Here is a 25,823-nt window from a genome sequence, read left to right as displayed (position 1 = left end):
AACCATTTCTTTACCATTTCTCGGTTGTGGCGGGCACTGATCATGTTGAATTAAATCATTGCGCAAGAACTAAATTTTTCAAGAGATATGATCTGCGCTCTGAAATATACAGCACTCAAGCAAAGGACTAACTGAACTCGACTAGTCCAAGCGAATGCTGCAAACTACACAAACAGTGGTCGAACTGGGATAGTATGAGTCGGTATAGCATATTGGTAGTAAATTAGGATGCCAACAATTATACCAGCATAAAAATTTAAAATAAGATCAACTATATTGAACTAATGTTCAAGTCTATCCTCTTACATTTGTCGTTTTACTCTTTCATTTTTCTTTCTTTTTTGCTCATTTGAATTGCACTGGTGCACTTAGATTTAAGAAATTTATGGATTTTTTTTTCATTTATTACTCGTATTTTCCTATTTTATGGAAAACAATCTTTGACACGTCAGTAATGTTATAAATTAATAAATAAAAAAGAGTGCATTAGTTTTGATGAAACAAGAAACGGCTCTATAATGTAGTTAATACGAAAAACATAATTAAGAAAAAATATGTATATTTATTCCAGTATACAAACTAGGGACGACAAAACAAAATATTTAGTTATTTTAATGTAAAGTTCGCAACCCTGATTGATTCTTTGAGAGATTTGGCAACATAGTCACTATGCTTGATGTTACTCTCTGCTCATGTGTTCTCTTCCTTCATTCTTTCTGACGACTAGCTGCCTCACAAAACAGCCCTTTAAATGCCTGTCCTTACGTATAATGTAATCACACACTTTTTGTGACTGAAAGAAAGAATCCGTTCCGGTTGACAGGCGGGATCGCGGGAGAAGAGGAAAGAGGATGGAGCTTAACCTCTGTGGCTGTTCTGACGCGCTCAACGAGAGCGAAATGGAACGGATTTATTCCGCTTCTTGCACATGTGTAGGCAGAAATACATACACTCACACAAACATATAATACAAGAACGACTCATATTGTATCAAAAGGAGAGGATTTCACAGTAGAATTTCGAACCATTATTTATTTGTGACTATCATATTCAAATTATTATGAAGGGGAAAAAAACGTCATTTTTTAAAGTTTACTTTAAAATTTCGGAATTTAATAGTACCTGGTGTATGTTTACTTAACTTTTTTCTTTTGCAAGGATTCAGGGAATAAATTAATATTCTTGGACTACGTTTTAAATTAATTTACCACTTAGAAGTTACTGTGAAAGCAATCGTACGAAGCCACAGACAAATATGTATGCGTTACACTTGTAATTCCAATAAATAATTATAAAATAAAATTAGTGTCAACTCATATATGGTAGGTTTAAGGCGAACAATACTCACAGAGATCAGTAAATTCGGTCCCCGCTAGATTTGCGAAACGTTGTACTGTATTTATTTTGAAACTTCCTCGTGGATATATTCTTTCCAAACGGTCTTCAGCATGGGATACGAGGGTTCTATGCTCGATACGAGCAGCTGTGATTTAAAGTCTTACATTAAAGAGTAGGATTCTGAGAAGAATATTCGGACCCAAAAGGGATGGGAATGGGAAATGGCGGAAACTTCATAACGAGGAATTGCACAATTTATACGGCTCACCAAGCATTGTTACGGTCATCAAGTCTAGAAGGCTTAGTTGGGCAGGTCATGGAACTTAACGTGGAATCCGAACCACATGAACTCCCGCCGGGAATCGAACCCGGGTCTCCCACGCCAAAGGCGCGTACGCTAACCGCTTAGCCACGAAGGAGCTCTCTCACAGAAATAGGAATACAAAGTAGAAACTGGATCCAGTTGGCTAAGGATAGAAGTCAGTGGAGAGCTTTTGTGAACACGGCATTGAACCTCAGGGTTCCATAGGCCATAGAGTTAGTTAGTTAATTAAAGAGACGATCTACGTCATGATGCTGAAAATGAATGGTCAAATGAATTATTCATTTGATTTAGAAACGATTTAAATTGAACACATATTTTTTACAATGCATCATGAAAATAATATTCGAGTCCACATTTTAGAAGTTAATAAATATTATAAATATACAAGAAACGAAGCTAGTTAACTTTTCACTATTACTTAGTTTTTGCATTCTTTTCAAATTACACTCTTACGTATGCTAATGAGTTTGTAACCGAATTATTTTTACAGAATCAATTGAGAGGGAAGACGGTGGCTCAGTGGTAGAACGCTCATCTCTTTGATCCCCAGTCACTCGAGTTTGTAGTAGACAACATCGTGTTCATGGGTTTTCCTAGTGTTCTCCTGTCCTATTACGTTCTCATTCCACAAATTATTTCATAATTCACTTCCATAAATTCAACCGTCTCCCTTTACCCTAAAAGGACAGTACCGTGGAACATAAAACTAAAAATGTCATTTCTTCTACAGAATCGATTGAGAAGATTAAATTAAAGAAATAGCTTGAGTAGTGTTGGTAACATCAATTGTTCTTCATTTTTTGAATAATTTGGATTCTTTGTACTCAGTACTGTATGTAAAATTAAATAATTCTGTATGTAATACATAGACTGGATAAATGATTCTACAATGTATTTTTTCTGAAACATTTATATCTAATATCAGAATTTAAAGAATACCTTCCAAGTAAAAAATCACTGGAGGCCCCAAAGCCAGGGAATGATCTTGCGACGGAGGAGAGGTGCAAAACCAGTTTCACTGCCATTGCTGACGTGACCTCCCTCTTGTAGAACTCTAGAGCCGCCACTGGATAAAACAGACGGAATGAAAAACGATAACTTGTTTAACAACTTCTCAAAAAGTATAACTAAAACAAGTTTATGTATACGACCATACCGGTGTAAATTTATTTCCAATTCGACCACTGTACCCAAGCGAATTCGGAATTGTTACCAGTCAGTTATTGCATGCGTGGGGAATCGAACACGACACAAATGTAAAGTCAGTTGTAAGAAAGTGTATTCATGAATGTCAGCACAAAAGCAAATAGAACGCGATCCGGTTTGAGGTTGAAAGTGGTTTCTGAAAAGCAAATACAAGGATAATCGAGAACAGCCAGGCTCGAAATCGGAGTTCATAAAACTAAATGTTCTGCCTGCTTCTATTTCTTTATGCTCAGCCAGACTGGAACAAAGGGGCGCTCTCTTAACTGTCAAAGCTATAAATATACAAGACATCTACAATTACTGATTTCCTTGGTGTTTCCCATTAATATTAATATGATAATATAATAATCAAGTGTTGGAAACCCTGCTGCTATTAATATTATACTAGACTGTTTATTATTTATAACAAGCGTTGAATACAAATATATGCTATTAATATGATATTAGAGCGCTTATTATTTGTAGCTGGCGTTGAATACCCGTCGTTGCATTAATATGTTGGACTGCTTATTATTTATAACAAGTGTTGAATACCCGTAGTTGCTTTCAATATGAATGAGAGTGTTACTATTTTATAACAAGCGTTGAATATCAACAGCTGCTGTTAACATATTAGAGTGGTTATTATTTATGACAAGCGTTGAATACCCGTATTTATAACAAGCGTTGAATACCCTATTTATAACAAGCGTTGAATACCAATATCTGTTATTAAAATGATATTAGAGCGCTTATTATTCATAACTGGCCTTGAATACCCGTAGCTGCATTAATATGTTAGACAGCTTATTATTTATAACAAGCGTTGAATACCTGTAGCTGCTATCAATTATGTATTAGAGTTTTATTACTTTATAACAAGTGTTGAATATCATTAGTTGCTGTTCACAAACGTATTAGAATATTTATTATTTATAACAAGCATTGAATACCAATGGCTGATATTAATATGATATTCATGTGCTTATTATTTATAACACGTGTTGAATACCTGTAGCTGCTATTAATATGATATTCAAGTGCTTATTATTTATAACCAGCGTTGAATACCCGTAGCTGCTATTAATATTATATTAGAACTGCTTATTATTTATAACAATCGTTGAATACCTGTAGCTGCAATCGATATGAATTAGAGTGTTATTACTTTATAACAAGTATTGAGTATCATTAGCTGCTATTAATATATAACTTGTTATTTATAACGAGCGTTGAATACCCGTAGCTGCTATTAATTATATTCAAGTGCTTATTATTTATAACAAGTGTTGAATACCTGTAGCTTCTGTTAATATGATATTAGAGTCTTTATTATTTATAACCAGCCTTTAATACCTGTAGCTGCTATTAATATGATATTGGACTGCTATTATTAGACTTCCAAACTGTGTTACCCATTAGTGTGCGAAGTCTTATAGAAAAACTAATACCCTCCGTCTGTCTGTCTGTCGACAGATATTAGAGCAAAAACGATAAGAAATATCGAGAAAAGTTATTTACTTATATGGATTCAACAACTCAAGAATATGTTCCAGTGCCACCCAAACTTCTCTATTGAAGCTGGAAGTAATGACTCCTGGTTTCATTGGATTCCCATAGTTTGGAAGTCTATCGTAGTTTTACAGTGTGAAATAAATCTCAGTTGTTTATAACCAGTAAGACTACTTGTAATTTATAATTAGTGTTAAATACCCTAATTGATATTAATAGACTGTTTATTATTTGTAACTAATGCTGAATACTGCAAGTTGCAATTAATATATAAGACTGCTTAATACTTATAACTAATCCTAAGTTCCCGTATATTTTAAACACGTACGCGTTTAGGGTCAGTATCTTCAACTTTACTTTCCCTCAAGGTTACTTCAGTTACCACTGTCATTGACCTAACAAAAAATCCCATTTAACGTTTCCGTAAAGTAAGTTGCGGTTTACGCGTCACAAATAGATAGTTATGACAACATATGTATGTTGTAGAAATGTTAACTCTCCCTTCGCTTTAGAGGGGGAAATTCTCCCATTCTTTTCTCATCCGTTTCATATCATGGCTGTACTTTATGTGAAACAGGTACGTGTACCTTCACCCGAGAGACTTGTCTCCAGCTCTATAAGTATATTCAAAGTTTGCAGATACTCGTTTCATGAACGGGTTGGCAAATGATAATAGCGATGAAGATAAGCTTTTTATCGGAAGACATATCCAGTGAGAAGAATTGTTCATGCTTATATCATCGTGGTGAGAACAAAGGATGGTTAACCGTACCATTACCGACTGGGGAGACACAGGAGGAAGAGGATACGAAATCTAGGGGATCGTATTTTGAATGAAGTTAAACATAATCCTATTGTAAGTACCAGGGAATTAACTATTAGGAATGTTCTTGAATACATCCCATTATGGAGAATGTTGCATGTGCACGGGTTATAACCTTATTATATACAATGTGGGAAAACCCTGTTTCAGCATGTGTGTTCTACCTAGGTTTTTGAAATTTTATGTTAGTCCTGACTTGATTGCAACTGTGCTGTTTACGTCACCTGTGATGACGCTACATTTACAAGCGTTGAATAATGCATGTGGCTAAACGCATATACAAGCAATAAGACGTCCACAGCGATTCAGTCAAATTTAGCCTGTCATCGATAGTGTTTATAAATTGAAATTTTATATATTTTTTACCCTTAGTTGACAGTACAAAAGCCTTGATAAAATCTATGACTGTTGGATAGGTTCAGGTGGGCAAGTATCATAGCCTTTTATCAATTTGTGTGTAAATCTATGGGACTTTATTATGGGGATATTTAAGTTCGCTTGATTTTGTTACCCAATGCATGACATTGGGAGTCTTTGTGTCCATGTTGTTGACAGTTTCGAGACAATCTGCAATATTGTAAGATTACATCAGAGCATCTGGCCTAAATGCAATAAACAATTGTAAATTGTGTCCCTACTGGCAATGAACATTTAAAACATTTCTTGTGACAGCAATGTCACCGCAAAGCTTGAAACGTTTTTCTTCATTCGTAATGCATGGTTTTTGTAGGATTTTCTATGAAAACATGAACATCACTAAATAAAAGGCATTAAAACTTGTTTGTGATGGTTCATAATTCCAGAGTTGTTCCAAAATATCTTCTTCAGGATACATTTCTATGGGGTCATGCCATGCTTTTTGCATCTACTAGGAATGAGGAATGTATTCATGAAACTTTGACGTGCCTTTAAGTCAGAAATTGGTTATTACATCCAAAGTTAATAGTAAAGAAAATATTGGGAAGTTTATATTCAATATGGACCACACACACACTTCATATATATATCTAAGAATGGCCAATATAATGTATATTTAATTTCAGTTGAAGGAACAAGGCAGACACCTGTAGAAGCAAAGTTAATTAAAGATGGAAAAGCACTACCGTTAAAGGAAGTGGAAATAATAATCGCAGAAGATAAAGCCACATTCAAATTTAAGAAACCTTCAAGAAACCTCAGTGGAACATACCAATTGAAACTTTCAAATGGATCTGGTGAAGATGTGAAGAAAATAAACATTAATATGCAAGGTAAGCAAAACCAAACTTTTTAGGGAGTCCACGTTTTTTTTTTTTTTTTTTTTTTTTTTTTTTTACACTTATCGTGAGTACAATTCTCAGTGGATGTGTATGTGTGGCGAATTTTACGTAAAACTTTAAGTCCATATCTTATGTAGTCTCGGTGTTAAAGAGGAATCTTTAAATCCAAACAAACAAAAAAATATATATTTTAATCATGACCCGAAAGCGATATTCTAATATCTACGGTATCAGTACTGTTGTTTGTAAGGCTAGTTGGCCCTCATTTACAAAATATGAAGCAACTGGAACGAGAAATTTAGACCTAGTTGAAGAAGTTACGATGTCACCTGGGTTCAGTGTGGAAGATGATTTATTTTTGGCACAGAAAATTTTTGGCCTTGTTTAATATTTTTTATTCAAGTTAATTTAAAGAATAATTTGTATGTGCGGCAGAAACAGATTCAACAAGGATTCCTTACTTATTTTGCAACAAATTAAGCAAAAGGTAAGTAATCATATTCTTGTTTTATTTGTTGTTTCCTAATTTATGAGGTTCTAAATCTCTCGAGAATTGTATTCCATTAGATAATATACGAGGAAATTTGAAAGCTATTGTTATTTTGCTAAATATACTTACGACTTTTTACGCAGCATTGTATTAAGTATTACCTACCCCACTGGTCTAGTCACTAGCGTACAAGCTTTTGCTGCACGGGATCCCGGGTTGTATTCCAATTGAGCGGACACGCATTACGATGGTTCGGATTCTACACTTCAAACTAAAGATCCCCGTCTCATACACCGTTGGTGCTGACAAGGAAGGCTAAACTTCAACAAACAAATGATATATTAAGTATTTTTATTTCAGAAAGCATGACATATTGGTTTTAGTTCTTGTCTGATATTCTATGGTCTAGAGATAGAGCTTACAGGGAGAAAAGTTAAAAAAATAAAATAAAATAAAAAATTAAAAAATCAATACTTAATTTTTCTTTCAACATTCATGCTTTCAAAACTAAATACCAATCCACAAAATTTTGTGCCATAACATCATGGTACAAAGTGAAAACAATGGTTGAATACAAAGCGCTATTTCTGCAGTTCATGTTTGCAATTTCGAACCCTGGTTTATGATATTGATTCTGTTGTAGAGAAATTGTGCACGCTCTAAATTTGGTTTTAAATTCAATTCTTAGCGAAAGTACATTAAACGCTGCGAATAGAAATATGCATTAAACGCTGTAGGCTGTAGGCTGGATTGTTATGGTCTAGCTCAGGAATTTCCAAGTGTTCCGCGTGATTCTTTGAGTACTGCAAAATTTTGAGAAAATAAAAGAAAAAAAACAATAATATAAAACAATCTTCTGATACATTAACTCCTACGTTCAATGGACGATACAGTAAATATTTATTCCTGACAGTAAGATCATTCCTGATGCAAAATTGTTTAGCATTTTATAAAGTTTCAATTCGTCTTGATTGTCTACATTGTATTATTATTATTATTATTATTATTATTATTATTATTATTATTATTATTATTATTATTATTATTATTATTATTATTATTATTATTATTATTATTATTGTTGTTGTAAGAAATGAAACCATAAACAGTATTAATTGCTTAAGTTATTACTCTTAATCCAGTTTGAAATAAAATAACAACATGTAAAGTCAACCGTTTGTAAAAATTCTACGAGTGGTATCCTAAGACAGTAATTTAATTTAGATGTATGCTATTCGCCTGAAAAGTTCGTGAATCAAACCAATATGCCGTCTAGCCTATCAAAGGAACAGACAATTGGCAGCCCTTGCTACTTTTTATTAAGAATTCTCCCTGTGCCTTACACTTCATCATACAAATTTTAATTGTTTTATTATAATTTATCATTATCTCATACAGGATATACTTTTATTAAATAATGAGAGAAAATTTAAGATTCGATTTTACATTTTTGGATCAGATCCAATATATTTCAATCAAAAATTTTCTTGTAGGCCTTATATCAGAAGAACTGCATATAGTGTAGCCGAACACAAACCATCAGATAACTCAGTATGATATGCTTATTCCGTAGAAAATACGAAAACTAGGTTCAAGAATTTTGTGGCTCCTGATCCAAAACTAATTATTAGCCAAGGTCGCATTCTTTTGATCTAGTTTTGGTTTCCATAATTTTCTGTTGTTTTCAAAAAAAGATGGTGGCGAAACTGTAACCAAGTTAATTTGAAGAATCTTGTCAACTATTACCTCCATTGTGAAGAAAAAATATATTCATAGTCTTATTTAAATCTTTCAAGATATAAAAAAGCTATTTTTTATGCTTCTAACTAGTGTTATTTTTAAGTGAAACATGTCACAGAACTTCGTACTTTTTCTTCTTCAAAAGGGAATTAAATACATCGGTACCTAAATTTTAAATATATGAACAAATATATGAACAATATATTAAGGCAGGTTGAAATTTTGAACTGCCTTAATATATTGAAAAATTGAAGAGCGTCAATTTTTATTCCTTGATAGAACACTTGCAGAACGTTTCATATTATTTAAAACATTCAGCAGAAACATTTCATATAATAGTTGAATACTGATTGATATTTTCATGAGGAAAATATTAATATCTTTCTAAACTGGCATCATAACTGTTATTGCCTAATTTTCTGCACATCTTCCTTTCAGATGTTCCTTCACCGCCCATCGACGTAGACGTTACAGACGTGTTTCAGAGTTCATGTGTAGTGCACTGGAAACCACCTAAAGACAATGGTGGATCACCACTACTTCATTATGTTATTGAGCGTCAAGATTTAAGTGTTAAAGGTTTGTTCTTACTTTCCCAAGTTATTTCATTATTAAATTTGTTGCGAAGAGAAGGGGAGTAGTAGTCATTTTAAATGTTAACTTTTTTTTTTTTTTACTATTATCATTTTATTTAGCGAACATCCAAAAGTGTTTCTTTCCTTTTTGTTCATACTTTAACTGTTTCATATTCAATATCCATTTTAATGGATTTTCCCCCCTTCTCTTCATTTATGCATTATAAATAGAAAAAAAGAAGTTTGCTCACAATGCACAATTATTTTTTAAAAATATTTTTAAAATAAGCGACCCTTATTATTTTTTGACACTAATAATAACACTCTTTCTTAAGAATTAACATTTATCATTTCCTTATTCTTTATTTATTTAAGCAACCATATGTTTCTCAACGCACTGAATAATAATATTTATTGCAGGTGGATGGCACAGTGTTGCGGAGCAAGCAGCTACTGAAAAAACTATCTTTAAATGTGAAGATTTAGTTCACAAGAAGGAATACAAATTTAGAATACGAGCAGTAAACAAATTCGGATCCTCTGAACCAGCAATGTTCAACAAGTCTGTTTTGGCGAAAGACCCATGGGGTAATTAAACATTTTTGCTTCGTATTTTAGCTATATATATATATATATATATATATATATATATATATATATATATATATATATATATATATATATATATATATATATATATATATATATATATATTTGAAGTTATTTTTGTAAGATTTAATGTTTGTTGTTCTCTCAAACAGCAGAATAAAAATAGTAAAAGTTTAAATATTTTGAATGCAGTAATAATAATAATAATAATAATAATAATAATAATAATAGAATAATTACGTTTAATATTAATTTGTAGCTTTGGAAGCACCAATAGCATTAAAATATATTACATAATCGTTGCTGAGTGGATCAGGAAGATATTTTGGTGTTCAGAAAGAGCCAAAATGATACATTTTACGCCATAGATTTTCAGAGTGGAAAAAATTGAGAATATGTAGAATTTGTAGGAAGATGTAGGCTAGAATTGATAGATTCGGAACTAATTTGAAGAAAATGTTTTTCACGTCAAAGAAGAATGCTACAATAAAAAGAATTTAACAGAGAAGACTTGTGGTAGTCACTTGTTAACAGATTTGGTACTCCTATATATGGGAACGAGCCGTGAAGTGACGTTTTAATGTTCATTAATTATTCTTCCAAACTACTAATTATTTCATCGTTTAACAATTTTCTACAAAAGAGAATTAATGCTAGAAGATGTGAAAACTACATGACCATTAATTTAATATTAGCTGGAACAAAAATTGTACTTCGAATCTTGAACATATGCAGAACGAGGGAGTAGAGAAGGAACGCTTGAGCTTAGGAGGATAAAGAGCACATTCATTCAATTGGCTTATTAAGAGCAATCTGTTACAGGACCGTATAAAAAGAAGAAGTAAAAGTAGCGCTTTTTGTTTTGCTTGAAGGCTTCGATCAAGTGAAATGAAGAATCTTGATGGGAGCGCTAAAGAAGATTAGTTATTTGGAATGGAAGAGTCTAATTGTAAGACTAATAAGAAACTTACATATATCAATTGCTATGAGTTAAAATAAAAGAAGTACTAAGAAGATAGAAAGATAGTTAGAAGAGTAGTTTGAAAGGGGTGTTGCTTCCGTCAATACTGTAAAACTTCTTGGTAGGTAGAGCTAGGTTAATAAAATGAGAGTCCATAATCGACTCCTAGTACCGGTTTATTTAAAAATCCTCTAATAACAACAGCATTTACAGAAAATACTATAGAATACTTTCTCTAATTTGTAAGGTAGAAATTAGGTAATCCTTGACCGTGCGGTCGAGGACAGGATCTCTACAGAGCCTCGAAGCAGGTGTAGGAAATCCCAATGCTCCGAAGCAAGCAGTGAAACGGATAAAAGTCACAGAGCCCTGAAGCAAGCTAAGCAACTGAGGTTGGAATCCCAACAGAGCCCCGAAGCAAGCTAAGCCAGGAGGAAAGGAATAGCCAAGAGTCCCGAAGCAGACTAGAGGTTTTGAGGGTAGGTTACTCCTATAGTGCTTCAGGCAAGCAAGAGGAGGAAGACCATAAAACTGGTGCCGGTTCGCTGGTTACTGTCCAATATATAGGCGTCCCAAAGCGGCGGTGGCGCTGCTGCCGTCCTGTCGTCATGTGACTTGTAGGAGGAGCTGGTAGTTCGTCGTCTGCTTCCTGTAGTATTCCCAGGTGATGTGTAGTACTCCGACGTAAATACATGTGGTGATTTACAAACACTAGCATATGGCATTGTTTGTACACAGAAGCACGTGGTACATTACAATATTATTCAGTAACTGTTTGAAAGAAATTATTAGAAAGATCTACACAGTTAAAATGGTGCTACAGGAAAAGGGATAGAATGGAGCACATTAATGGTTCTTGTTGCAGTATGTTACTTAACATCATATAAGAATACCTCAAGGGAAACTGTGAAGAACATAGAATGACACTAATGCTTGAAGGAAGTGAAAAGTTATGGTGATTATAATCAAGGAAATTGTGTCTATTATACTTGTAAGGCGAAAAGTAAACGTGTGTTTATTTTTCGTCTTGAAAAAGTAGATTAATGTGAGAATTGGAATTTTAGTATAGTGATCATCTGAGAACTTATATGTAGAAAGAGAATGGTTTCGTATTCTTTAAATGAACACTTACCAAGAATAAAATATAACAGACATAATCATTTCATTTATTCTCCTTTGCTTATAGATGAACCCGGAAAGCCAACGAATGTTGAAGTTGTGGATTGGGACAAGAATCATGCTGATTTGAAATGGACCAAACCTGAATCTGACGGTGGAGCACCCATCACCGGTTATGTGATAGAATATAAGGTAAAAAAAATTGTTTTTGTAGTATAGCATGTCCGAAAAGTTTGTGCACTGAAAGTTTCACTGTACACTGAAAATATGTTAGAAACCGATCATTTTGAACGTATAAATAATGTTAGTGTAGCAAAGATTTACCTTTGCAAATTACTTACATGGAAGCATGCATTCATAGTGCATAGTTACTTTACGTACATCCTGTACAACAATTTGCAGCAATTTAATGATACAAAAAGTATAATTAATACACCTTATAGCTAATAAACTATTAGTCTTCCGTCTTCCCAAAACTTAACTCAGCTAATCGCTTTCAACCAACCATATGCCTGAAACTGTGCAATTGAAAAAAGCATCCTTATTTTGACAGATTTAGACATTTCATGATCCCTTCACACCGACATCGAAAAATCAATATAATCATTCGAACCAAAGGCGTAGGCAACGTAGGGTTGAAAGAATCAGATCTTATACTTAGGGTTTATAGGTGGTACTCAGGTTTATAAACTTTTTCCTCTTCAAATAGATATAGCTTACTAATGAAAAAATATTACTAATTGTAACTTCTCGGAATTGCATTTACAATTTTGTTCATGTCTCATGAAGTAGTACGTAGTTTGTGATCCTACAGCATATCGTTATTTATTTATAGTGAGGAACCATATAGAAGGTAGCTCAGTAATGAAGCAAAATGAAAAGTTAATTTTGAGAGGAAGTTTGCACTGGAAATGAGGACTTTTTTAGCGTAGCAAAATCCAACCATGCCCTGCGGAAACAAATGAGTAGCACTCCAAAGGAGGTTGATAGAGGAAATATTTCTTTGATCAGCAGGCCGCTAGGAAATTGGTCGGACTGCTTTCAAATCTATATGATGCCTCTAATGCTGGCCTGACTCTTGGAAACGACCTGGGCGTAATATTTGGTACACTGAACACCTTATTTCCTACAGATAAAGTAGAAGAACTGATAGATATCATGGAAGAAAGGAGAATATGCTCATTTGGTCTTAAGTCGAGTAGTAATAATGGCCATTAACATCAAAACTTTTTATTTTTAAGGGAATGTTCCATAGATCAAAATAAAGATGATCCAATGACCCAAGAATGGATAATAAATACTAATGGGTGTAGTGAAACTTCCCAAGTAATTTTGATTAATCTTTTCTTTAGTTATTTTTGCTGCACGGAATTTGACATTATCTTAACTATATATGAAATTACATGAGCTGACATAAATTAAAGGGGTACTTCCGGTGGAAAGTTGAAATTTGGCATCATTGTAGCTTTCCGAGACTAACCGACAGAAAAATTGCCAAAAGTGAATATTTTAAGTTTTTAAGGCATCTAAAGGGGGAACGAATAAATTACCCTGTTATTTAAATGGGCATTTTCTTGGGATACAAAATCTTATCTTTTAGATAGTTGAAATAGGAAAATAAACTTGAAATTTGGTAGAAATGCGAACTTAAGAGGTGCGAGACCGTAGGCGGAGTAAACGTGAGGGTCAGGGGGCGAAGTCCCCAGCTGTGCTAAATTCAGGAAATGTAATTAAAGAGCAAATGCACAAAATTCACTCGCCGAAGGCTAATCATCTAATATAAAGTATGATCCTTTTTCTGCTTATTAGAGCCAGCTTTTTTTTTTTTTTTTTTTTTTTTTTTTTTTTTTTTTTTACTATTTGTCTCGTAACTACCCTACTTGTTAACTGTAAACATCAGCAGTAATTGTTCAGTCAGTTTTAGCAACTCAAAGTAAATTATGATAGTGCAATTCTACCAATGTCAGGAATGATTTAGGTTGGCTATAGCTAGTTGGTTGGGTGAAAACCATTTCTCGGAGTATTTCGTATTACTGTATAGGACCCATTTCCCTTTACTAGTTTTAAAATGGATCTCTTTCTTTTCCACCTAATAAAAATGTGTAGATTGTTTGACGTTGTTCTTTATTCATTTTTAGCCTGGGATGTGAAATTGAAATACCTTTCCTCTTATACTTTTCCGACTAAATTAAGATGGTTTGTACCTAACTACCAAATTGTCTGTAATGTATCGGTCAGACAGTCAGTCAATTCCTTGTACACTTAATATCAAATTCGACTCAAACATTCATTTTAAGAAATCACTATTAAATTCTACAGATTGCTTACTTCAAAAACTAGATCTTTCATCTAGAACTTCAACTAAAATTAATCTTTTTTCTATTTTAAACAACGTTAGCAGTTATTGACCTTCAAAAGTTTCTATTTTATTTTTATTTATTTATTTATTATTTTTTACCATCATATCCTAATTGAATCACAAATCAGAATCAATAATATAAGTGTCATTCCCACCCATCGTTTTGTTTTAGGATAATAGAAAGTGTTTTATTATTGACAGCAACAAAATGTCAATTTGGTTTCCAATATTCGATTTAGTAATACAAGAAACTTAAATCACGTTGAAGTTAACTCATTCACTTATAAAAGAACAACTTATCGGTACCATTATTAGGAGTTTCAGAAATTTACTTAATGTTATTACTTCATTGTTTTCTTTATGTCGACATCTTTTCTTTAAGCCGAATTAATTTAGTGATCATGAAGTGTTCAGGTAGACCATAGGAAAGCAGGTTCATAATTAAAATTCAGTAAATATGAAAGTTAAGTAATACAACATCTAAAAACAATACTAAGAAGTTGGACATCGCCTACGAACGATATGACTGTTAACTCTCAAAGAACCTCCCCGCTGATTTAGTGGCTAGTGTTTGTGCATTTTGTAAACATGGCTTCAGCTTCGATTCCTGGTGAGACAGTACAAAAAAATTAATTTCACAATAATTCACTTTCATTAGTTATTAGTTTCTTTTAGTCTAAAGGGCATAATTGTGGGACATGAAACTAAAAATTTCATTTTGTCACATTTCAATACCAAATACTATTTTCTTGAATCGAAACAAACCCTGTGCACATATTTCTATTTAGGATAAAACTTTGTATCTCACCTTTGTCAGCTGGCACCTTTGTAATTTTAACAGCTTTTGAAGAAATGGCATGTGTCCAGGTTTTAGTACCCTTTTTGTACTGTTATGATGATATAGTATATAACTCCTCTTGTCACCATTTTTCAGGAAAAATTTGGTAAAGAGTGGGTGAAAGGGAAAGAAATTGATGGTGATGCCACAAGCGCAGCAATTGAGGGATTGCAAGAAGGAAAACAATACGAATTCAGGATTAGAGCAATAAATAAAGCAGGTCCTGGTGAACCAAGTGATGCTACAAAGCCGATTATAGCAAAGGATCGTTTCGGTGAGTTAAAACTGATTTTATTCCCTTATAATTGATATAATATATACATACAACTTTAAATATGGCCCGGGTTCGATTCCCGACGGGAGCTCATGTGGTTCGGATTCCACGTTAAGCAGTAGGTCCACGTCTCATATAGCCTCGCTGCTGAACGGGACGTTAAACTCAAGTCAAGTCAAGTCAATTTTAAATATATACATATAATACATATATATACCATATACAATTTAAACCTTATCTTTTTTATTAGCAGAGCTGTTTATAGTATCGTTATGCAACAATTTATCATTACAGTATATGCTTTTACACTTATTCCCATATACGTCTTAAGCATGTTTAACATGTGATTTCTCAATAACACTGCATTTGATTAAAATACCCTTATGATGTAACTTTCTCTGAATTATTTTGCTAAAAATATTTTAGTTTGATACGGGAAAATCTAGAAATTAATTTGAAATTAAACACAAAAGTAGAATATAAAGCTTACAGTATGTACTTGTAAACAATAATGAATTTTGAAATCTTGGATGTAAAACTAGCTCATATTTCTACTTGAAGAGAAAATTTAACTTGTATTTTATGTATAAAATAAATGCAGTGCGAAACGTAGTTTTGCATTTAATGCGAAACGTAGTTTTGCATTTAATGCGAAACTTAGTAATATTGAAAATTTTAAGAAGAATAAAGAAGACCCATTTAATCTGTTTTGACTGTTGGTTTAAATATTATAATTTTATTTACAGTAAAGCCTTTCATCATTGGAAATGACTTGGTAAACATTGTTGTGAAGAAAGGCCATGTTATTAAATATGACATTAAATATGGAGGTGAGCCGGAACCAGAAGCTTTGTGGGAGCATGACGGAAAGGAAGTTAAAGAGGATGCTCAAGAAAGGTTAGACACTTAATATAATCGTATTATTAAAAAAAAAAATCAGAAAATCAAATGAAAATATACGTATATTATTGTATAATACTCTAACAAGGAAAGAGATGCATATTTTAAGATACGGTCCATTAATATTCTTATTAACAGATCTGAATCTTATTTTCTTAGCTGAACGTAGTCACTAATGCTCTCGCCTTCGGTGCGAGCGGTCCCGGGTTCGATTTTCACTGGGACACTCGGTCGAAAAAATGTAAACAGCTTTTCAGGCCAGCCATCCTGAATGAGGTTTCCCTGGGTTTTCCTCATTTACACCAGGAAAATGCCGGGGTGATACCTAACATATAGGTCCCAGGCCGCTTCCTTCCTTCCCCTTCCCCGGATAGTGTGCTCGCCGAAGAACATCATTTCTCAAACGTGACGGGCTAACATGGCCATAGTTGCCGACAGCTCAGAAATATAAAATCCTAAAATCCTTTCTTAACTGAATTAAAATATTTTCTTTTCACACTGTGGGCGATGTATTTGGATTGTATCGTCTTAAAAAAGCAAGAGACTAAAACAATATGTAGATTGCAAAATTAATAAAAATTGTCCTATGCTAGATTTTTAGTTTTAAAACAAATCTTTTTAGTTTAATTCAAACTCTTTACAGACAAACCTGCAGAGAATTGGCCTATTTTCATCAAAGACAAGCATGATAAAGCAAGTTTCTCGGGAGCACAGCTTAGATTTTTAATGGTAAATAATAGTTTATGAAGGACATTCAGTTTTTCATTAGCGTGCAGCTTAGGAATGTGGACATAAAACAAAGACATTTTCGGAACACATTCAAATCAAAAATAAATCATTTCTAGTAAAAAAATTTAGAAAATAAAACTCTCTCAATAGTGTCTGTTTTTTAATTACCGTGTCGCTATATCTAAAGACACCATTAACGATTCCATACTTATAACTTATGTTGTTTATAACTATACAGATATATTATCTTTCTCTCATAGGATTACCATAGATAAATATGAAAGGAACACAGTTTTAACTATCAGGCGAACTGTAAGATCAGACAGTGGAAAGTACAAGTTGACACTGAAGAACAGTTCTGGCGTATGTGAAGGAATAGCGGATGTTGTTGTCCTAGGTAAGAATTCACATTTTTCGAATCATCTCGTGAAGTGCTTTGAGTTGCTAGGAAAAAGAAATAAAAAATAAAAAGCTTTACTTCACGGATACTTGATAAATATTAAACTTAAATTGATAAATACTCTATTTCATGTAATTTTAACTTTTCCCATTACAACCACAATATTTATTTGTTATATATATATATATATATATATATATATATATATAAAACATATCAAGCTTTCAAGCTTCAAAACTTGCTTCAAATATTTGTTTCGTTATTGCAGATAAACCAGCTCCACCTCCACCAAGAGGTTTACAAGCAGAAGAAGTTCGTGCCAATCATATTAAAATGAAATGGAAGAAACCTGAAGACAACGGTGGAAGTGAGATTACAGGATATGTCATAGAAAAAATGGATGCTGATACAGGCCGTTGGATCCCAGCAGGAGAGGTAAGAGCACCTCTACATAATAATGAATAAGAATAATATGTATATTTCTTATTTTAAATCTTCTATGTTGTAACTATATGATTCACTGAAATTACCAACAATTTCACGTAAATAAAATGCAAACTTTGAAATTTTCTCGTGAAACTCAGTACAGATTTACACATCGTTTATTATCTAAAGCAAAATGACACAGAATGAAAATATTTATTAAAATATTCCTTTCAAAACCTCCCGTTAGGGTGGCATCTATTGGCCACGAAAGACACAAAAATATCATGAAATCACAAAAAATTGCAAATCAAAGAAAAGTCAATAATTTGGCTCTTGATTAACCAAATTTTACCAATGTTAGGGTCCAACAGAAAACCTTGGTGGTTTTCAAATTAAAATTGTGAGTAGACTAATTATCTAAAATTGAATTAAAACGCATAATATTTTGCTTACAGCAATTAGTTATAAAGCAAACCACTCTTACTTTTTGAAAATTACATTTTTCAGATGATTTCCTCAATATTCTCTGGGATTCAAACGGACGCGGTTTTCCTTAAGGTCTCTTCTTCACGGAGCAATCTTTTCACCAAAATTTTGTAGCTCACAACAGTATTGTGTTGCGGTTTGAAACACTGTAATTTCGATGAATGTTGAATTGCTGGATAAATGCATGCTGAGTAACCATTACTGACTCATTGCTCTTATAAAATGTCGCTACGGTGAATACTCGATGTTCTGCTGACCAACGTTTCATGGCGATTGATACAGGGGTTATTGAGTTAGCTACAATGTCACTATTAACTTCAACACTCACGTCTGTATACAGTTGACCTGAAGAAGAATAATGAAAGTATAAAACAAAGTTTTCAGTTACACTAGTGGTGAATACGGCTCTTAAACATGATGGAAATATCAGAAAAAATATAATTTTCTAAATGTAGGTGCGGTATGTTTCATAACTAATTGTTGTAAAGGAAACACTTTGAATTACACTTCAAATTGGAAAGTGAAAGATAATATCTGGAGCAATCAATCCAGTCGCAATTTTAATTTGAACACCGTCAGATTTTTCTGCCGAACCCCTGTATAAGAGACCAGCAAAGCATCTGATTGTTTTCTTCTTTTAAACTAGTGAGACAAAGTCTTGTTCTCAGCAATGTTATTTTTCTTGGTTGCAAGATGACAGTATTTGATATTGCTGGTGAAAGCGAAATTGCAATAGAACTTCCACAATTGTGCTGATGATGTCTAAAACAAGGTGAAAGCTCAGGTCAAATAAGGCCAAAAGGCTGTGGTCGACCTATTAAACTAGTGCTGATTTCTTAAATTTCAAACACAATCCTAGGAAACGCTACTACTTTAATATTTTCACATTCATTCATTGAAACTATTTTGTAAGATCAGAATTTATTGTTCTTCAGACCTTGAAAAGCTATTAACATTACAAGATAAATGTTTGAAAATTTGTAACCATTCAAAGAGTACCACTATGAAAAAGAAAAAGAGCTGCCGCACCTCTCTCAACATGAGTCTACATAAATTTGAAATTAGTAGTTTATCTTCAGCCGAATGCGAGGTATTTGCATTACAATGTACAATTTTTGGTGGTTCAATGGGACATCGTTTGAAGAACAATTTTACTTCCTGAAATAAGTTTCTGTTTTTAGCTGTAAAGAGCTAATTTAAGGATACTAGGAAGCGCCATTATGAATAATAATACTAATAATAATAAATCTTCACAACCTTTGGACTTTGGTAGACTACCTGTATCTGAAAGCAGAATTTGCCTATCTCTAAAAGTTCTCGAATCTATAAAATTCCAGACAGACTTTTAGTCTGTGATCAATACTAAAGTGTTTCGTGATTTTATTAAAGTAATATCAATAGTGAAAGTTGTCACGATAAATAACTAAATTGCAGTTCTGAATTCTAATGAATTCATTTACCCTATCATTATTACTAAAGTTATAATTTAAGATGTGCATGAAATAGAAACTGAATGAAATGATGACAACATTACTAAATATTGAACTAATAATTTATTGCAGGTTGGGCCAGACAAGGATACGTTCACAGTTGATGGACTTACACCAAAGAAAAAGTACAAAATCCGCGTAAAGGCCGTAAATAAGGAAGGTGAATCAGAACCTCTTGAAACCGATGAACCTATTGTTGCTAGAAATCCATATGGTAAGTTTCGAAAGTGATACTTATTTCTTTGAAATTTCGTGCACAAGTAATAGATTTACATACAAGTAATGATTGATTTGTTCTTTGCACCAGTATTACAGGTAAGAGTATGAAGTACTATTGTACGTCTGTATTTGGTTTAAGTTGCAATAATCTAAATCAAGTTTTACACTTCCAAACTATGCTATGAATGTGTCGGAAGTGTTATAGAACGGATTTGTCCGCCCGTCTGTCAGCAGGTATCAGAGCAAAAATGGTAAAAGATATCTAGATGCGTTTTTTTTTTTTTTTTTTTTTTTTTTTGCAATTGATTTAGCGTCCCACTTATAGGTTCCGTCTCCTCCGCTAACTCTCTATTCAAACCACAAATGGTTCAAATTTCTTCCGGTTTCAACGTTTATCGCCATAATAGAACAAAACAGACAACCGGTAGGGAGAAATTTTCTTTTTTGTTTGTATGTTTGTTTGTTTGCAAACGATTTAATGTCTTAAGAAAACGTACCATCCCGAACACTCTACTTAAACCAGAAATGGCTTAAATTTACTACTATTTCCGATATTATTACTGATTCTCAGAGCAAAAACGGTTAGATATATCGAGATGCAGTTTTTTGCAATCGATTGAATTTCCCAAAAATCCATCTCCTCGCTTAATCTTTTATTGAATCCAGAAGGGGTTGAAATTAACAATTTCCGGTTTCAACATTTATCACCATAGAACAAAACACTGGTAATAATGATAAGTGGTTTTCTGCAATCGATTCACAATCTAAAAATACATACTGTCATAACCTACAACACTCTATCTAAATCGGAAGTGGTTGAAATTAACAATTTCCGGTTTCAACCTTTTTGCCATAGAACAAAAATAGTAATGCATAGCAAGCAATGGCTTTTTGATGTGGATTCAGCCTTCGAGGAACAGGTTCAATCTTTGATCTTATTAATCTATTGCAAGCAGTAGTTATAGATGTACTACTTTAAGTTTGAACACTGAATTCCCAAAGTTTGGAAGTGTACAGTAGCTTCACACTGTGAAACGAATTTCACTTGTTTGAGATATGGAATATCTGAGTAACAAGAAAATTGTAAATTTATCCTAAAGTTTGAGACTTGTAAAGGTATAAATTTTCCAGGAAATTTTGTGATGAATGTATAAATAATTCAAATGTAAACTGATACTGTTTCTGTATGCAATATTTTATTATGATTTAAAGTACGATATGTCTTGCAATATCATATACAGCTAGGTCATAAATGATTCATCGAGTTTTAAAGTGAAACATGTCTAAAACTATTCATACAATACGATTGTGCTAACGATGAAACTAAAGAACACATTTGAAAGTTTAATTTGTCATATTCGTTGTTTTGGCTTGTGACGACAGATGGCAGCACAAGACTAGTTTTCAAAATGGTGTCTATGCAGCAGAAATCATTCTGTGCTTTGTTATATGAGAAATGTTTTCCCGTTGTTACCGTACAGCTTGCATTCCGTAGACAGTTGGCAAAGGATACTGGCTACCTTTGTATTGGCACATTGAAGTGGCCGACCTGTACAAAGAACACCCACGCCGTTGGTTTGGGTGATGTGCTGAAGATGACTTAGCACTTTTCCCATAGCTTCCTAAATCTCCCGATCTGGCAGTTTCGATTTTTTCCTTTGGTGCAGCTGCATTTATGACCATTAGTAGGGATATGTTAGACGTATGTGGGGCGAATTAGGCTTGCATAGGTGTGTGTCATGTGACAAAAGGAAGGCACATCGAATATTTGTAACAGTATGTATGGAACTAGAACAATTTCTTTATACTTACATATATCATTCGTTATTGTATGTGTTGTATGTTTTTAATACAACCCTTTTAAACCCGGTGAATCATTTATAATCGCCTTGTACAATATATAGTCAGAGTAATTTACTAAAATATTATTTCGGTATTTCTCTATTATTATTATTATTATTATTATTATTATTATTATTATTATTATTATTATTATTATTATTATTATTATTATTATTATTATTATTATTATTATTATTATTATTGTACTTTTAGATGAACCTAGCAGACCCGGAGTACCTGATATATATGATTATGATAACATGAGTGTTTCTCTTCGATGGGAGAAACCAGCGCAAGATGGTGGCAGACCGATCACTCACTATACCGTTGAAATGAAAGACAAATACAGTGTCGAGTGGGTAGAAGTATTTAAAACTCCGGACCCGACCTGTGAGGCTAAAGTTGAAGGACTGAAAGAAAATATGGTTTATCAATTCCGTGTCCGTGCTCATAACAAAGCTGGCTGCGGAGAACCTAGTGAACCAACAAATAACCACATTTGCAAGCATAGACGCTGTAAGTATCTATATTTCTAAGGCATATTGTTGTAAGGTTATATAAAAGTTATTGATTGTAAGGATAAGGATATAAACTGTTTATTTTCGACATTTCTGAAAATTCTGATATATATTTAAAAAGGTGTCATTTATTTAGATTTAGATCACTTGATACTAAATAAGATGCAACACTCACGTCGTCTTATTTATTGTACTTTCAGCCCACGCAATATTTAAAAATTGTGGGCTTTCGTTGCACATAAAATTAGAAATGGAGTGTTTCCGCCATTCAATATCCCTAAAAGATAAACGCAGATTATTTCTATCAAGATACTATAGTTAGTTGCATTCCAGAAATATATTTGCTATAAACCAAAAATGTGCATGTCCAATATATGCTTTTATTGTCATGTTTTTCACAATCCTATTCCTAAAGTTAGCCCTAAGCTGAAACCGCTAAAGGCACTGTAGTAATGATATTTTCATTTCATTAGAAAAGAGAAATTTTAGTTCCATAAACAAAATAGAATAAAATGACAAAAGTCTAAAATATTATCAGAAAACATGTCATAAGTTCCCCTGGACGTTTTATAACTGTTTTCAATATTAATCTGTACTGTTATATAACAGAATAATAATTAACTCATTCTTCAATGACTATACCACTGTAGCTATAAGCGGTTTTTTTTTAACAGAAAACTCCTTTAATCAAAAGCAAGGAATAGGAAAGGATTTTTAAAAATACATTTTGTATAAGGAATAAAGATTTTTTTAAAAAAATAGAAAGACTAGAATATTTCCCCAATCACTGATGAACTCTTCATTAGAAATAATAAAACATGCGGTTCACCATTTTCGAAAATTTTGCTCTTATAGGGAAAAGGGGACGATTTCTGTAGTATTCAAATTTCCAGGTTTTTCATTCAGAACATAACCAAATGTATAAAATTCAGTACGCAATTTCATAACTAAACATAGTGCATACATATTTGAGTTGTTCGAAAATTCCACTTCTAAAGGGAGAAAGGTTAGCATTTTCTACAATATGTTAGTTTCCGGATTCCTTTACGTGCAAATAGTGGGAGCCTCTTCTAGTCTATAATATTAACTAATGGTTGAATTTAGTTCTATATTTCTTATTTGTATACGTTTTTTAGATCACCACATAAAATTAATCAATAATTGCAGTCTCTGTTTTAAAAGTATATTAGTAAGAAGGAATTACTTTTTCGTTATTTATCACTGCATGTATTCTAATATACCTGTATGTATCTATAATATTCAAAAGCTTACGTTTCATCAAATTTAAATACAACGCAAATAAAAGCTATTTATATTAAGATGCTGCATCATGTTCTTAGCTCATCGTGATAGGGGTAACTGACGTCTTTGAACTGTAGATAATATATAGTTTTTAAAAATATCTAGTTATTCAGTTGAAAAAATTATTAAGCAAAACCACAGTTTTCAAAGTAACTGTGAACTAAAATTACCATTACAGAAAAATCTCTCACTAAGTAATGTAAAGAAAGGAATCTAATGTATCGCTTATAGCAATGTGATATTTCAAAGTGATTTAGATGGAGTTCTGCTTCACTGTATGTTTCGTATATTCACATATCAAAATCTAAAGAGATAATACAAGGTGATCAAAAGGTCAGAAAACTCATGGAAATACTACAAAAAAAAAAAAAGTAATATGGCCACCACTTCACACATCTGCACCCTTCTGACCATGTTCCTGAACACGCCCTGGAACGTTACGTAAATTATTGTCGTGTCCCCGCATAGTAGTAAAGCTCTTGCTTTTGGTGCGAGAGGTCCCGGATACGATTCCCAGTGGGGACACCCAGTCGAAAAAGTGTAAAAACCTTTTTTCGACCAGCCACCCTGAGTGAAGTTTTCCTGGGTTTTCCTCATTTCCACCAGGCAATTTTCTGGAATGGTACCTAACATAATAGTCCCAGTCCACTTCCTTCCTTCCCAATTTTCCGGATACTGTGATCACGAGGGACGTCATCCCTCATACTTGAAGGGCTAACTTGGCTGTGGATGCCGAAAGTACAGAAATCTGATTCCTAATCCTAATCCTATAAAATGTTCACATTTTGTTGAATGTTGGTCTGCATTTCTTCCAAATTAAGCAGATAGGTTGTACAAACTACTGACTTCAGGTATCTCCATGAAAAAAAGTGTAGTATAATGAGATCGGTAGACCGGTGTGGCCACAATAACTTAGAAATAATGCGCCCTGATAACATCCATTCCAAATACTCCATGATCATATTGGTTGCACTGCCTTGATGATACCATTTTTTCCCCTCATCAGTTAGTATTGTACGAAATTGACTGATCAAATGAATATAACGTTTACTATTGATTATCGTGCGGAAGAAGAGAATGAAAATTGTATTCGAGACATGGCATATCATATGCCGATCTTTGGGCGTGAAGGAAGACTCATTCAATACAAGCAGATTGTCAGTCGACCACAAACGCGAATTTTGTGAGTTTAGATACCTGTCGAGGTAAAACGAAGCTTTTTTGACCAATATTAATCATTCGACTCCTCCCCATCAGGCATTATATGTCCCATGAACCGCTGAAAATGCTCGACATGCTTGGAGGAATCATCTGCACAACTATGATTTTTTATAAATGCATTTACAACAATTTTCTTACTGCCGTAGTGCCTCACCGTAAGACTTACTGCTCTGACTAGCAACCTGCGCAAAGATTTCTGTGGACCAATAATAATACATTCCTCATTGATGCTTTGATATCTGTCAGTTTGTTCTCAGTGTGAACTTTTCGTCCGCTACTTCAGTTGGCATCTAACCTGATCCCAATTTTCTTGAATTTTCATACAGGCGTTTAATGGTTGGTTTGCTCGGAGCGTGCCACGATGGTTTCGTAACTAGAACTCCACACTCTTTCCCTCCAGTGTCTATACCGTGCCTCTGTGGTACCGTATTGCAAAATTTTTGTCGCAATTACTATCACTTGTCACCTGCAATAAAAGGTAAAAAATGATTTAATATTTGCGCCATTGGTTGTGACCTTTTGATCACTGTGTATGAGAGAATTATAGTTCTCTCCATTAAAAGTCAATATGTGTCTCAGTGCTTACAAATTTATTTCTAGAATATTTGTCTTCATGGCTGAGAATAGAAACTTATCAGAAATAAGAAATACTCAAAAATTATTTATAAATTCTTTTCGTAGTTCTTTGTGTTCTAGAATTTTCGTACTTCAAGAAATAAGTAATTCTGGTATTTTTATGCACTATTTTGAAAAATAAGAGTTGATTGGAATAATAAGTACCTCTAGGAGTAAATTGCTATTTCTTTATTAATATTTTTTTTAATGTCAAATTGTAATATACAGGGTATACGATTGAAAACAGCTCCCAACAGAAATACATGTA

The 25,823-nt window shown here is 33.2% G+C and overlaps 1 protein-coding gene across 50 annotated transcripts in view; it reads left to right on the top strand.

Annotated features, from left to right (window-relative positions):
* The window catches only part of bt (projectin protein bent), a 437,567-nt gene that overhangs the window by 230,607 nt on the left and 181,137 nt on the right, over positions 1 to 25,823 (top strand). For all 50 annotated transcript variants that reach the window (XM_081762406.1, XM_081762402.1, XM_081762405.1 and 47 more), the window contains 10 exons: positions 6,227 to 6,433; positions 9,111 to 9,251; positions 9,668 to 9,835; positions 12,004 to 12,128; positions 15,230 to 15,407; positions 16,154 to 16,304; positions 17,297 to 17,433; positions 17,705 to 17,871; positions 19,911 to 20,052; positions 22,113 to 22,415. In XM_081762406.1, the coding sequence (XP_081618532.1) occupies positions 6,227 to 6,433; positions 9,111 to 9,251; positions 9,668 to 9,835; positions 12,004 to 12,128; positions 15,230 to 15,407; positions 16,154 to 16,304; positions 17,297 to 17,433; positions 17,705 to 17,871; positions 19,911 to 20,052; positions 22,113 to 22,415 (1,719 nt within the window). The remainder of the gene's footprint in view (positions 1 to 6,226; positions 6,434 to 9,110; positions 9,252 to 9,667; positions 9,836 to 12,003; positions 12,129 to 15,229; positions 15,408 to 16,153; positions 16,305 to 17,296; positions 17,434 to 17,704; positions 17,872 to 19,910; positions 20,053 to 22,112; positions 22,416 to 25,823) is intronic.

Source organism: Thermobia domestica, chromosome 6 (genome assembly GCF_964235325.1).
Source record: "Thermobia domestica chromosome 6, izTheDome1.hap1.1, whole genome shotgun sequence".
NCBI lineage: Eukaryota > Metazoa > Arthropoda > Insecta > Zygentoma > Lepismatidae > Thermobia > Thermobia domestica.
This window is presented reverse-complemented; position numbering and strand designations above follow the sequence as displayed.